The 13,650-nt window shown below is 33.0% G+C and overlaps 1 protein-coding gene across 1 annotated transcript; it reads right to left on the reverse strand.

Moving 5' to 3' along the window:
- Positions 1 to 2,062: 2,062 nt before the first annotated feature.
- Positions 2,063 to 10,573, reverse strand: LOC131952444 (ATP-dependent 6-phosphofructokinase, muscle type). Its single transcript, XM_059315088.1, has 13 exons — positions 10,269 to 10,573; positions 8,601 to 8,674; positions 8,211 to 8,288; positions 7,617 to 7,806; positions 6,975 to 7,140; positions 6,205 to 6,249; positions 5,632 to 5,740; positions 5,032 to 5,127; positions 4,201 to 4,293; positions 3,695 to 3,820; positions 3,388 to 3,452; positions 3,156 to 3,246; positions 2,063 to 2,179 (listed from the first exon to the last, which is right to left on the reverse strand). The coding sequence occupies exons 1-13, from the start codon at positions 10,438 to 10,440 to the stop codon at positions 2,078 to 2,080; spliced, it is 1,407 nt and encodes a 468-aa protein (XP_059171071.1). The 5' UTR covers positions 10,441 to 10,573; the 3' UTR covers positions 2,063 to 2,077.
- Between the last annotated feature and the right edge of the window lie 3,077 nt (positions 10,574 to 13,650).

The following is a 13,650-nucleotide window of genomic DNA, read 5'->3' on the forward strand; positions in this document are numbered from 1 at the left end:
TATATATATATATATATATATATATATATATATATATATATATATGTATATATAGTATATATATATGTATATATGTATATATATATGTATATATGTATATATATATGTATATATGTATATATATATGTATATATGTATATATATATGTATATATGTATATATATATGTATATATGTATATATATATGTATATATGTATATATATATGTATATATGTATATATATATGTATATATGTATATATATATGTATATATATATGTATATATATATATATATATATGTATATATATATATATATATATATATATATATATATATATATATATATATACAACTAAAATTCACAGAGACAGAGAGAGTACAATGCCATTGAGTGTCTGGTCTTAAGTATGAACTATGGCCCAGCTGCTGCAGAAAGAACACTGTTAACTTACAACCATTCATTGATAAAACAACATTTGTTAAACCAGAATACAATTAAATTTCATCCATTACAAACTGGCCATCAAAACATAAAACAGCATCATTTGTTACACCAGAATCCAATTAATATTGACACTAGGCACAAAATAATACAAGGACAATATAACTAGTTAGCACTTTATCTATTTTTGATTAAAATACTTTTGCATTTTCAATTTCACCTGAAAGAAAATTTTTAATTAATTTTTTAGCAAAATTACTAAGCACAATGAAATAAATTTTCATTAATTTCAATAATGGATAACTATGTAAGACAATAAACATACATAAATAAATAAATAAAAAGGTTGTTATTTAATCAAAAATTTAAAAAAAAAGGGAATAAATATTGTCTTGAGTAGCATAAACCACAGATAGGCAAAAAAAAAGGAAACATGGGGCTCCCCCATAGCAGTAACAATTAAGAAAATTTAGAAAATAACAAGACAGATGCGGGTATAATGGTTTCCCAAAGCTTAGAGACAGCAAAACATTTTTAAAATATACTAATATTTAAAAAGGTTCCATTATTATTTTTTTTTAAAGCTTATTGCCTTCATTAACCATATTTTCACCTGTTATATTGTTTTATTATTAAGATCATCTTTTTTTAAGAAGCTAACACAAAAAAACATTAACAAATATTAACAGATAAAATAGCAATGTTACTGTCAGAAAAATGAATTGCCATTTGGAAAATAATGAGAAGAAATTATAACCATTAGTGAGGGATAAAGAAATTTGAGAAAAAAAAATACAATTTAAAGCAAAATAAATAAAAAAATATCTAGACAAGGTATTTGTGCTATAATAGAGAGGATTGTGCTTATTGAAGGCAGAATTAGAATTATATTTGATGAAATAAGTGGGAAATAGTAGGATAGATGAACATGCATTATTTTTTAATTTCTTGGTTTTTATATAAATATAAAACTACCATTTTTTTAAATCGATTAATAAAACTGACATCAACAGAAAATAAAATTCTTGTCCGATTAGTGTCTGATAATGTCTGATGCTAAATTATAATGAATAAAGTAAGAGCACTAAACAAAATCAACTGAATTACTGAGAACGAAGTCTTATTCACTGTCACAAAACAGAATTTGTTCAAAAGAATGAGATAGGCCAACCTAAAAGGTTAATATAGATAATTTGGTGTTTATTTTTATATATGAAAATCTAGCCTATTATTTGTTTTCAAAATTATAGGAAAACCAAAACGGTTATAATAGAGAACTTTTAATTTTTTTTCGTAATGAATGAAAATCTAGTAGCTTTCTATATTAATGTGTACTAAAATTACGGGGAAAAGAGTATTTGTATTTGCTTTATCTTTAAAATTATATGTATAAAATGAAGGCATAATAAAAATAACTGTGTTTAAATGTAAAAGAAAATTTCTTCATTTAACATTTCAGCAAATTTTACATATTATAATATTAAATCTTGTTAAAGAAAGGTCATTGTTAAGGGAAGTAAACACTCCTAACCCTGGGAAAGGAAAGATAAATCTTGTTCATAAGCTCTTTGTTGTATCTTAGTTACACACCCTGGGCACTTCTTGTTTGTAAATAGAACAATAAATCTTTCAAAACATGCAATGTTTTGTTTTTTAATAATTTCTAAAAAAAATTATTTTTTTTAAGAAGCCCAGAATATGCAATAGGATGTTAATGAAGAATAAATGGAGTACCTTTTTCCATAGTGGCCTGCTCTACACAATACAATAAGTATACAGGATTAGGACAATTAGACAATTAGTACACACTGTTATAGACTGCAGACAGTTTAGTTGCTGCACGATGTGTGTATAAACAATTTATAAACAGCACACAAAAAAAAGCTATAAAAAGAGCCATGCAACTATAAACTGTACATAAATAGGAACATTTAAACTATCAATACAAGTTAGAAAAACTGTCTGAAAGTTTCAGCATCAAAAGTACAATCTAAAAGCAGAGAGAAAAAACAGTCCCACTGAATTTTTCTAAAAAGATTTAGTAAAGTTATATTTCTATTTCTCCACGCTATTACAATTTTAAAAAATGTAATTTTTCATATATTTTTTTCATTCAATATAATATGTTTATGTTTTTAAATGCTTTGTTAACTAAAATATTCATTATCAGCAATTTTTTTTATATTATTAATTATTTTTAAGACGGATTAGAATTTAAGCAATGTGCAGTTTAAACTTAGTGTTTTTCAACATTAATATACATTATTTTAGCCTGATTAATTTTTAACTGATTTAGAATCAGAGAAACTGTGCAGATAAGTTTAGAGTGCTCAAACTAAGAGAGATCATCAGTGCTTTTGGTCAACAATAGATTAAGTTTTTAAATAAAGCTGATTTTTTAAATAAATAATTAATGGTGGTTATTACTTTAGCCACTTTTTAAAAAAACTGTGCCATAAAGTTGTTAAATATGCATTACATCCCCACCTAAGACACCTCGCATTCTCAGAAGTCCATCTTCATTAAAAAATATTCCAACGACAAATAGCAACTGTTAGATAAGTGACAAGTACTTCCATTCTAACCTAAAAACTTACATTCTAAAATAAAATTTTAAGACGCAATTGTAATTCCTTTAAAGCAAAAAATTCTAATTCACAACAATTTAAAACTAAAAAGAAAAGAAAAACAATAACATTTTTAAAAATTTTTTAAATCAATTTAAAAGTACCTTGTCTTCATGTGATGTGGGCTTGAAGTGCGTTGATGGGGGTCGCAATTTACTCAGCAGGCGATATGTGTTCAGATTATTCTGGAAGCTCCTTTAAATATCAAGCAAAGCAGTTAATATTTTTTTTTTAATTGTATTTTACTAGACCTGTATGGCAAATTCTATCTAATACAGACCATAACTTAATAATTAACATATAATACATACACAGAGTGACTTTGTACAAACTTACTTTCCTCTAAGGCGTACAGCTTCATCAAAGTTTCTTTTGTCCATATTAGCTTGAACTTCTTTTGTCTGTCAGTAAAAATAAATAAGGTATTTCAAACAATAAATAAGACAACCTGATATGAATATTAGGAAAAGTATAGAACTTTTAAAATATGAAATGAATATGATCACACTTTTTAAAAGACTAAAAATTGTTTTGTACGATAACAATCCTAACAAAATAGTATTTTATTAATACTATGGTTGAATCTTCTTACAGTAAAAAATAACAACACATAATTACTCTTCCTATACGCGAACACACATACCCTTTCTACACACTCCATCAGGGGCACCCTAACAGTAGAGTTTCCTTCAATAGAGATGACACAGGCTGGTGTGTCAGGTTTGGCATCCATTAGGGCTAACACAGCCTCAGCTCCCATTCTTGAGCCCTGGGAAACACATGTGATCAACAACTTTCAGCATCAATAAGGATCATTGTTTCAAGTACAAAATAACGTAAATGAATTATATTTAGTTACAGGTCAATAAATGTAACATTAGAAGAAAGTTGTATTCTGCCACACATCAAACAAAATTTGAACTTTAATAAAAATTATTTTTAAATTAATTTATAATCTCATATCTTTAATCTGCATAATTTAATGCTTTTTAAACTATGTATAATAATTTTAAAATCACTTATCTTTTAGCTACATAATTAAATGCATCAAATGTTTATTAAACTAAAATTTAGAATCACATATACCTTTTGTCTAATTAATTAAAATGTTTAGGATTTTTAAAATAATTTAGTGTCACCACTACCCACCAAAATTCTGTCAAAAGCAGAGGGGCTTCCACCACGCTGGACATGACCAAGGACTGTAACTCTGGTGTCAATCTTCATTTTATCACACAATAGCTGAAAGGTTCAAAGTTCAAATGGTCAGCAATGCTACAACAGAATCATCTCAAAGTAACATTTTTCTTCACTTCTAAAAATTCAATTTTCTAGGCCTACTTGTGACTACAATTTTTTTTTTGTATAACAATACATTTTTGCATATCTCAAATACATTTGTATAGAAACTACAAGATCGGCAATTTTTTTCATCAGTTTAGCATTATAAAATTAACGATTATCTCTACACAAAATACATAAGTCTTTGAATTATACAACTCACCTGTGTGCCAAGTAACCCACCTGTTTACCCACTACACCAGTGGTCTCCAAACTTTTCAGCCCGAGGGCCGCTTTAACTATCAAATACTAGTTCAGGGGCCATAAATCTCTTCGGGGTGTTTTAAATTTACTCGGCAAAGTTCCTCAGCCAAACATTTTTCCGTGGACACAAAGACCTTCGCGGGCCGGATGCAGGGGTTTCTAAACTACGGCCCGCGGGCTGTAGTTTGGAGACCCCGGCACTACACAAACCTAGCTGGTTTCCCACTAACCTGTTTATCTACCAATTTAACCACTTGTTTCCCCAATAACCCACCTGTTTACCCACCAACCCACCAGTTTACCCACCAACCCACATATTTAACCCACCAACCCAACTGTTTTCCCACCAACCCACCAGTTTCCCCACCAACCCACCTGTTTATCCACCAACCCACCTGTTTACCCACCAACCCACCTGTTTACCCACCAACTCACCTGTTTCACCTCCTCTGCTGTGATAGCTTTACCATTCTCATCAATGGCGCCCTCTGCAACTAAAATAATGTTCAGACGCTGGCCAAGATTTCTCTCCTGAAACAGAACCAGCAGTTTAAAAAAAACTCAAAGTAAAACCCCTTGGTAAATTTAAACACATTTTTAACTAGCATCTATTAAAGACAAAACTAATGTGAATCTGATCCCAACCAGTAAATTTTAACACATTTTTAACTCGCATCTAATGAAGACAAAACTAATGTGAATCTGATCCCAACCAGTAAATTTTAACACATTTTTAACTCGCATCTAATGAAGACAAAACTAATGTGAATCTGATCCCAACCAGTGAATTTTAACACATTTTTAACTATCATCTAACAAAGACAATTAAAACTGAATGTACAACTGACCCCAACCATTTTGAACTAGCATCTAACAAAGACAATTTAAAACTTAATGTACAACTGACCCAACCATTAAATTAACATATTTTTAACAAGCATCTAACAAAGACAATCAAAACTTAATGTACAACTGACCGCAGACAATTTAAACTAGCCTCTAACAAAGACAGTTAAAACCTAATGTACAACTGACCGCAGCCAGCTTGTTACACAGCGACTCCCTCCAGTCACCCTCTGGGGGCCACTCCGGGATAAACACCCAATCAGCTTCAGTTGCCAGGGCACCCACTAAGGCCAGGTACCTGTAGACAGAGAGTTCATGAGAAATTACATCTTTCTCACTCATAGACATCTAAGACAAATGTTTAAAAACTATAATGACTTGTTTATTATTACAAAATTTGAATTCTTTAGTCAGATATATCTGAGACAAAAGTTATCTTCAAATCTTACTTCCTTAGTCAAATATATCTAAGACAAATGTTAAAAAACAATAATGACACTAAAGTTTTTATTTAAATATATGACTCTCTTAATAATATAATCTTCAAAGAAAAAAGTTATAACAAAATTTGACTTCCTTAGTCAAAACATCTAAGACTAAAGTTATTTTTAAATATGACTTCCTAAGTCAAATAAATCTCAGACTAAAGTTAAAAAACAAATATGACTTTCTTTGCTAAATACTTCTAAGAAAAAGATATTTTAAAATATGACTTGTGGAATAGTGTTGACATTTAACGCAAGTTACTGCTAAAATACTTGCCCACAGTGTCTTCCCATGACTTCCAAGACGAAAGCTCTCTGGTGACTGAAAAAAACAACAAGTAATTCATTAGTTAAATAACTAGCAATTAAGTTGTTGCACAAACACAACTTAAATCAAGCTCAAACAAATTTTTATAACCACAACAACGACAATAGTTTTTGTATGCCAGAGTGCAGCCATGTTATTTGTATGTTGTATGGTAGAGTGGGTCCTTCCTATTTGTATGTCCTACAGTACATGTATTGTGGGTGGGACCAGTTTCATACAGTACAGTGAAAGCCTGCTTTTTGTATGTCCTCCACAATAGCAGTCTCTCAGTAGAGTGGGTCAAGCTTACACCTTAAAGTGTAGCATATTCCAATCTGTGTATCTTACAGTATGGGGATTAGCTTTTTGTATATCCAACAATATACTGTAGTCCTAGTTTCATAATGTAAAAACAAAAAGTAACAGAGTCCTCTTTAGACCTAACGATCTATTGGGCAGATGAAGTGGAGTTCATATGTTTCTTGACCTCTGCATATAAAGGGATAATGTGGTCAGCACTATGCCCAGCCGCCTTTACTTTCCCTAAAGTGAGTTAGATACATATCAGAGTTGGGTGGACTCAGGGACGTTCCACTAACTTAAACCCGGATTCAAACTCAAAACTTTTGGGTTAGCAGTCTAGCACTCCACAGCTAGGCCATGCAGTCCCATAGTTTCATAATGTCCTAGCTCACACAAGTACCAAAAAAAAGAGCACATGAACATGGCCTGGAACTCACCTGAGTGCTGTAGTAGCTATGGCATCAACAGCCTCGATGATGCGATGCAGGGCGGTGTCTGTGCCAATGGTCATGTCAGTGCCACAGAAGTCGTTGTCTATGGAGCCAACCAGCCCTACAACATTCAGGTGCTTGTTGTCTTCACGTTGCTGGGGTGTGATCTTGCCTGAGGATAGTTTAACTTGGTGCTTGAGGTTGTGGGGTTGGTGCGATATGCAGCTGAGCATAATAGAGCTTAGGATTGATTGGTAGGTTTGATATGTCGTCAAGTTCAACACAACTTAGGAATTTTTGGTAGGTTTGATATAATATAGCAGAGCTTAGGAATTATATTTTAACTTTAGAGGCTATTGTGTGATTTGAGAAATAAAAGAGCTTAGAAATGATATTTTAACTTAAGAGATTGCTCAACAAAACTTAGGAATGATTAGATGCTTGAGTCCTTAAGTCAAGACAGCTCTGATGGGTGCCCAAATATCATTAGAGAAATTGAAGACAGCTGGGTATAGTGCTGGGCACACTATCCCTTCTACAGCTGTCAATGGACTACCATGTTTATAAGAAGAACTTTTAGGGTTAGCTTAAGCTGCCAGTGCACCAAATTTTAAATCAGATGTTGGAATTCAACAACAAAAAAATTACCTGACTGCAAGAGATCGTCAAGTAGACCAGGCCACTCCTGTCTGAAGCAGTTAGCCCCAGTTAAACTACCATCACCACCAATGACAACCAGGTTTGTTATGCTGCGCTCTATCAGGTTGTTGGCAGCGACTAGGCGCCCGGAACGCTCACGAAAATCTTTGCATCTGGCACTGCCAATTACAGTTCCTCCCTTTTAAACAAACAGTATATATGTATATTTCCTAAAGTTACAGTTCACGTGATAAGTTAAATTTATCTTTATAAACTACATCACATTTACACTTTTCATGTGCATATTATATGAGGTATGTGTATTATTATGTCTATTGTAATAGCTTTCTTGACTGAAGTTTATTCACGACATCAAAACTGTCAATTTTTCATAGCAAGTCAACAATTATGGTACAGAATGTGGTTTCTTGAAGAAGAAATTTTTAAAATTTGTAATAAAAAATTCTATTTATATAATTTGAAGCAATTGATGTCCTATTACCATGGAAATTGGATTCTCCTTGGCATTCTCAAACAGAAAAAAAAATCTTTCTGAATGGCATTCTTTATAGAAGTTTCTTTTTTAAATTAAAAGTTATTTACCATTTGCAAGATGCCAGAGACACTAGACCAGGTAGCTTCAACAATGTTGTCTCCACCATCCACCATTCCTTGGTACCCCTAAATTGATGAAATGGTTAAACAACATGTTACAGAATAATTTACACTTTTTTATTTTTGTATAGCATTCATAAAACAAATCTCTGTTACAAATCTCTCTACTTTCTCTGTTTAACTCAAGAAAGAAACTTGAAACAAATTTGCTAGTACAAGTTCTTTTCTAAAACTGTATGACTTCAACACACTATTGAATCCCCATTCCTAGAATAACCAACTGTAATGATCATCTGCCCTGCATTTAATTATCTTAAAGAAAAATATAGTTTGCATCTGATTTTTCTAAGTAACAAAAAGAAAGAAATTTCTACTGACCTCTTTGATGAAATAGACTTTACAGCCAATGTAAAATCCCATTCGGACTACGGCTCTTACAGCTGCATTCATACCTTTAGATAAGAAAAAAAAATAAAGGTAACTAGATGTACATGAAATTCTCTTTTACCAATAAAAATATTGTACTTATTTCTCATACAAATAAAATTAAGTAAATAGACTATAAAATAATTTGGTGTCTATTCCCAGTCCACAGGCTTCATTCAATTCCTAGATTGTCTATTCATATGCCTAGTTTCCCCAGTTTTTTAGTCAAGATTGTTACCAAAAGATTTAGTATTAGTAGTAAATTGAAAAACAATATATTAGTCATGGTGTAGTTGTTGGATGGCATAATGCATGACTGCCTTTCTGCAATGATTTGGTTTGGAAACAATTAGGTACTATTAGGAAATCTGCTAATCAAGGGAATCTTATTAAAGTCTTAGATATTTTTTAAATGTTTTTTAGATGACATTTTTTAAAATAATTTTTCTACAACTATAAATAGAAAAATAATGACATTGTTCTCTAAACCTACCTACTTCCCCAGTTACAATAAATGCTACTGTTATAGTAAGATACTATTAATAGTTGTATATAGCATAAAATGATAGTGGACTGTGACCACAGAATTTTTTAGAGAATATTTTAGTAGGAATATAAGAAGAATACAGTATTTATAAATTCACTAAAGTATAGACTTAAACTTCACTAAATTTAAATTAATTAAAGTCTAACTTAATGAACAAATTAATGGTTAGGGCAATGTGACTGTTAGGCCCTAATGCAGTCAGCCGTGAATCTTCTTGAATGTGTCATTACATTTTTTTTTAATTATGTGCGGTGTTATTAAAATAAATGTGGTTGTGTGGTTAGAAAAACCTTATTGTGAGGTTTTTGTCTTACTTAACTAAAGATTGGATGTACCCATTTGAGGTATTTAGTATTTTAAAAAACTTGAGGGTATTTTTTCATTACATCCTTGCACGCCTAATTAAAGTAGATTTTCAAGTTCTGCAACTTCTCGGCAATAACATTAATTTTTTTTTTAATTAAGATGTTTTTATATTTATTTATTTTTTGGCCACTATGATGCCAAAATTGAAACAATTGAAACAATTGACTACTCGGAAAAAAGATTGTTCAGCAAAAAATATGAAACTCAATAGTTCTGCACATGCACAGTGACCTTAATAGCTGCGCTATGGTAAGGGTTAGGGATAGGTTTAGGGTTATGTGGTTTGTCTGTAAACACACGCATGCGCAGTACCGTCGAAAACATCAAACGAATAACGGCGGTAGTTTCTCTCCATTTTCGCATGCATATCTTTTTCCAGCTAGAATCGGACTTTTATCCAAGTCAACAATAATCATTTGAAATATGAATGTGATGTGATGAGCATGTCCTGCTAACAAACTCAATTGAATTGTCGTTAATAATGTAATTAATTACTAATTAATTAGGGTAATGTTAAATGTAGGCCTAATAAATAATTTTAATATAAATAATAGGCCTAATGTAAAATTTAAATTAAATAGGCCGATAGGCCGATAGGCCTAATAGCCAGGTCTCAGGTTAGTGTTGCTGCTTTTTAAATAATATAGTCTTATCTTGTGTAGGTCTAGATTTTAAATTTAAAACGAATTTTAGAATTATAATTTTACCTTGCGAATCTCCTCCACTTGTAAATACACCGATTGAATTGCCTGCCCATATTCCTGGTGGCACTTGCTGTCCTTCTTTTCCAGGCTCGGCCATAACACTCATCTTTCGTGTAAACGATGTTCTTCTAGGCCGCACAATGCCTGGTTTTGACGAGCCATCTCCTGTATCCATGGTGATACACCTGTTTGCGATTTGAGTAGATATTTATCTACGTACTATTTGGGTAAAGGCCAGATGCACTACACAGCAAATCTGTTACTCGACTGCTACAGCTTTCCTCTGGAAGTTATTGTTTTTACTACACCGGAAGACTAAGGGTCAATTCGAAACGTCCTTGAATTTATTGACCTTGATAAGTAGGATATCCAATAATAGAGGACATTTGTCTTTTATTAGGCATCGGATATTTCCAAAAATTGTTACACATAAATATAATGATTATGCCACTGTGGCATTAAAGTTGTTATTACAACACATTAAGAATATATTGCGCTGATTTAGGTATTCAAGTCTACATATTGATCTACTTAAAAATTTTCGGGGGCGGACTAAAATTTCCGGGGGGCGGACACTGTTAAAAAAATATATTTTCTATATAAATTCCATTTCGTTCGGAGGGGGGTGGTAGCCTTTCTTCCAGGGGGGGGGGAAGAGATGCGAGGAAGAAACGCTGCCAAGGCTGTAATAGATTGAGATAATTGTATTGGTATTATATTTATATTGTTATCTTGAGTGATGTCCCTTGTGTACTTCCTTCCGTCCTCTCTGGTGTTTACCATCGTGGTAGTTAGACCCATTAAATGTGTTATATACAACCACATGCTTCTATCGTCAATCTATTATAACTGGCGACGAAGGATAAACATCTACTAGAAAGAGCACCTACTTACGCAAAAAGAGGTTTGCTAGAGCTTATTAGCTAATTATTTCTAGAATTATGGCGCTGTATGGCCAAATAAATCAATTTGATGCGAATGATGAAATCATTCAAGATTACCTAGAGAGGTTAAGCTTTTACCTAGAAGCTAACGACGTGACGATAGAAGCCAAAAAGAGAGCTGTTTTGTTAACAGTCATAGGGCCTCAACAATTTAGGCTACTAAAAGACTTATGCACACCAGCTAGTCTAACTACCAAGAGCTTTAACGAGCTGAGCAAATTGCTAACAGACCACCATGCGCCTACCCCATCAAAGTTTTTATGTAGAGCTAGATTTGACAGTAGGACTCGTCAACCAAACGAGTCAATATCAGAATATGTTGCTGCTTTACGTCATTTAAGTAAATTTTGTGAATTCGGCGATACGCTGTCTGACAGACTATGTGAAAAGTTTGTGACAGGTGTAAACAGCCCTGATATTCAAAGAAAGTTGCTGCTCGAGTCAGATCTAAAATTGGAAAAAGCAATACAACTTGCAACTTCAATCCAGCAGTCATCAGATGCGGCGAAATCTCTTACGCCTTCAGGGATCCATGCAGTAAACAGCAGGTTAGTCAATAAACATCAACCCTATCAGAGCATTCCAACTTATGCTAAACAGCCTGCTCGTTCAAATCCTAGATCTAAATCTAGTAATAATTATCAAAAATGTCATCGATGCAAAGGTCCCCATGCATCTCATCGGTGCAAGTTCAAGTTAGCAACTTGTTATAAGTGCGGTAAGCAAGGTCACATTGCCAAGGCCTGCTTCGCAAAGTCTTCGTCTGTTGCTAAATCTAGCCAGTCAAGACAGTACCGCAACCAAAAGCAGCACTATGTTAACTCTCACCAAGACTACCTAACCCAACCAATGAACCACTCTACCAGTGAAAATGCTCAAACTGATTCGCAGCCGGATTTCAGCCTGTTCTCTGTGAAATCAATAAGTCATGCTCCCATCAATGTACAAGTTAATATCAACGGTAAGAGCATCAGCTTCCAACTTGACACTGGAGCATCTCTAACAGTCATAACAAAGAAAGATTTTGACGCTGTCATAGGAGGATCAGTGTCTCTACAGCCGTGTCACAAGTGTTTAACAACATACACTGGTGACAATGTTCCGGTAATAGGAGAGTGTATGGTTCATGTAAGTTATAATGGTCAAAGTGTTAAACTTCCTCTTCTTGTGGTTGAAGGAAATGGACCGCCATTACTAGGTAGGAACTGGTTAAGTAATCTTAAGTTAAATTGGGAGAGTATTTGTTCATTGAAGAATGTAAAAGAATCTAGTCTTACTTCACTAGATAAAGTAATATCTGAAAATAAATGTGTTTTTGGTAATCCAGGATTACTAAATGATAGAACAGTGAAGTTAAGCATTAAAGATACAAATCCAAGATACTGCAAAGCTAGAGTTCCACCTTATGCAATGAGGAACAAAATTGAAAATGAGCTAAGTAGATTGGAATCTAATGGCATCATAAAGAAGGTAGACTATTCCGATTGGGCGACACCCATTGTGCCAGTGTTAAAGAAGGATGGTTCTATAAGAATTTGTGGAGATTATAAAACTACACTGAATAAGCAAATAGAGCTAAATAGGTACCCTATTCCTAACATTGAGGAAATTTCTTTGAATTTGGCAGGAGGAGACAAATTCACTGAATTAGACTTTAGTCATGCTTACACTCAACTAGAACTGCATCCAGATTCAAAAGTCTATACGACAATAAACACACATAAAGGACTCTACCAATATGAAAGACTATGTTTTGGCATATCATCCAGCCCTGGAATTTTCCAAGCTGTCATGGACAGTATTTTTAAGGACATTCCAAATGTTTGTGTGTACTTTGACAATGTGTACATAACTGGTAAGAATGACACTGAACATCTTAAAACACTTGATAAAGTATTAAAAATTGTTGGTGAAAAAGGTTTAAAGATAAACAAAGATAAATGTCAATTCATGTTGACAGAAATTAGTTTTCTTGGTTATATATTGAGCAAACAAGGCATCAGACCTCAACCTGAGAAAACAAAAGCCATTAAAGAAGCACCCAAACCTGAAAATACCCAACAACTAAGAGCTTTTTTGGGCTTAATAAATTACTATGCAAAGTTCATAGGAAATCTGTCTGGTAAACTATCACCACTGTACAAGCTGCTACAGAAAAATGCAACTTGGCACTGGGGTAAACAACAAGAAGCTGCTTTTAATACAGCAAAAGAGGCTTTGTCTGCTGACACCTTACTAACTCACTATGACCCAGGGAAAAGACTTGTATTGACATGTGATGCTTCACCAGATGGTGTAGGAGCAGTCTTGTCCCACATGGATGAGAAGGGTGACAGACCCATTGCTTTTGCCAGTAGATCTTTGAACCAGGCTGAGAAAAAATTATTCTCAGTTAGATAGGGAAGGCTTAGGCATCATTTTTGGTGTTAAGAAATTTCATA

The sequence above is a fragment of the Physella acuta genome, unplaced genomic scaffold, assembly GCF_028476545.2.
Source record: "Physella acuta isolate Inbredline_101_S28 unplaced genomic scaffold, ASM2847654v3 ptg000873l, whole genome shotgun sequence".
Taxonomy (NCBI): Eukaryota; Metazoa; Mollusca; class Gastropoda; family Physidae; genus Physella; species Physella acuta.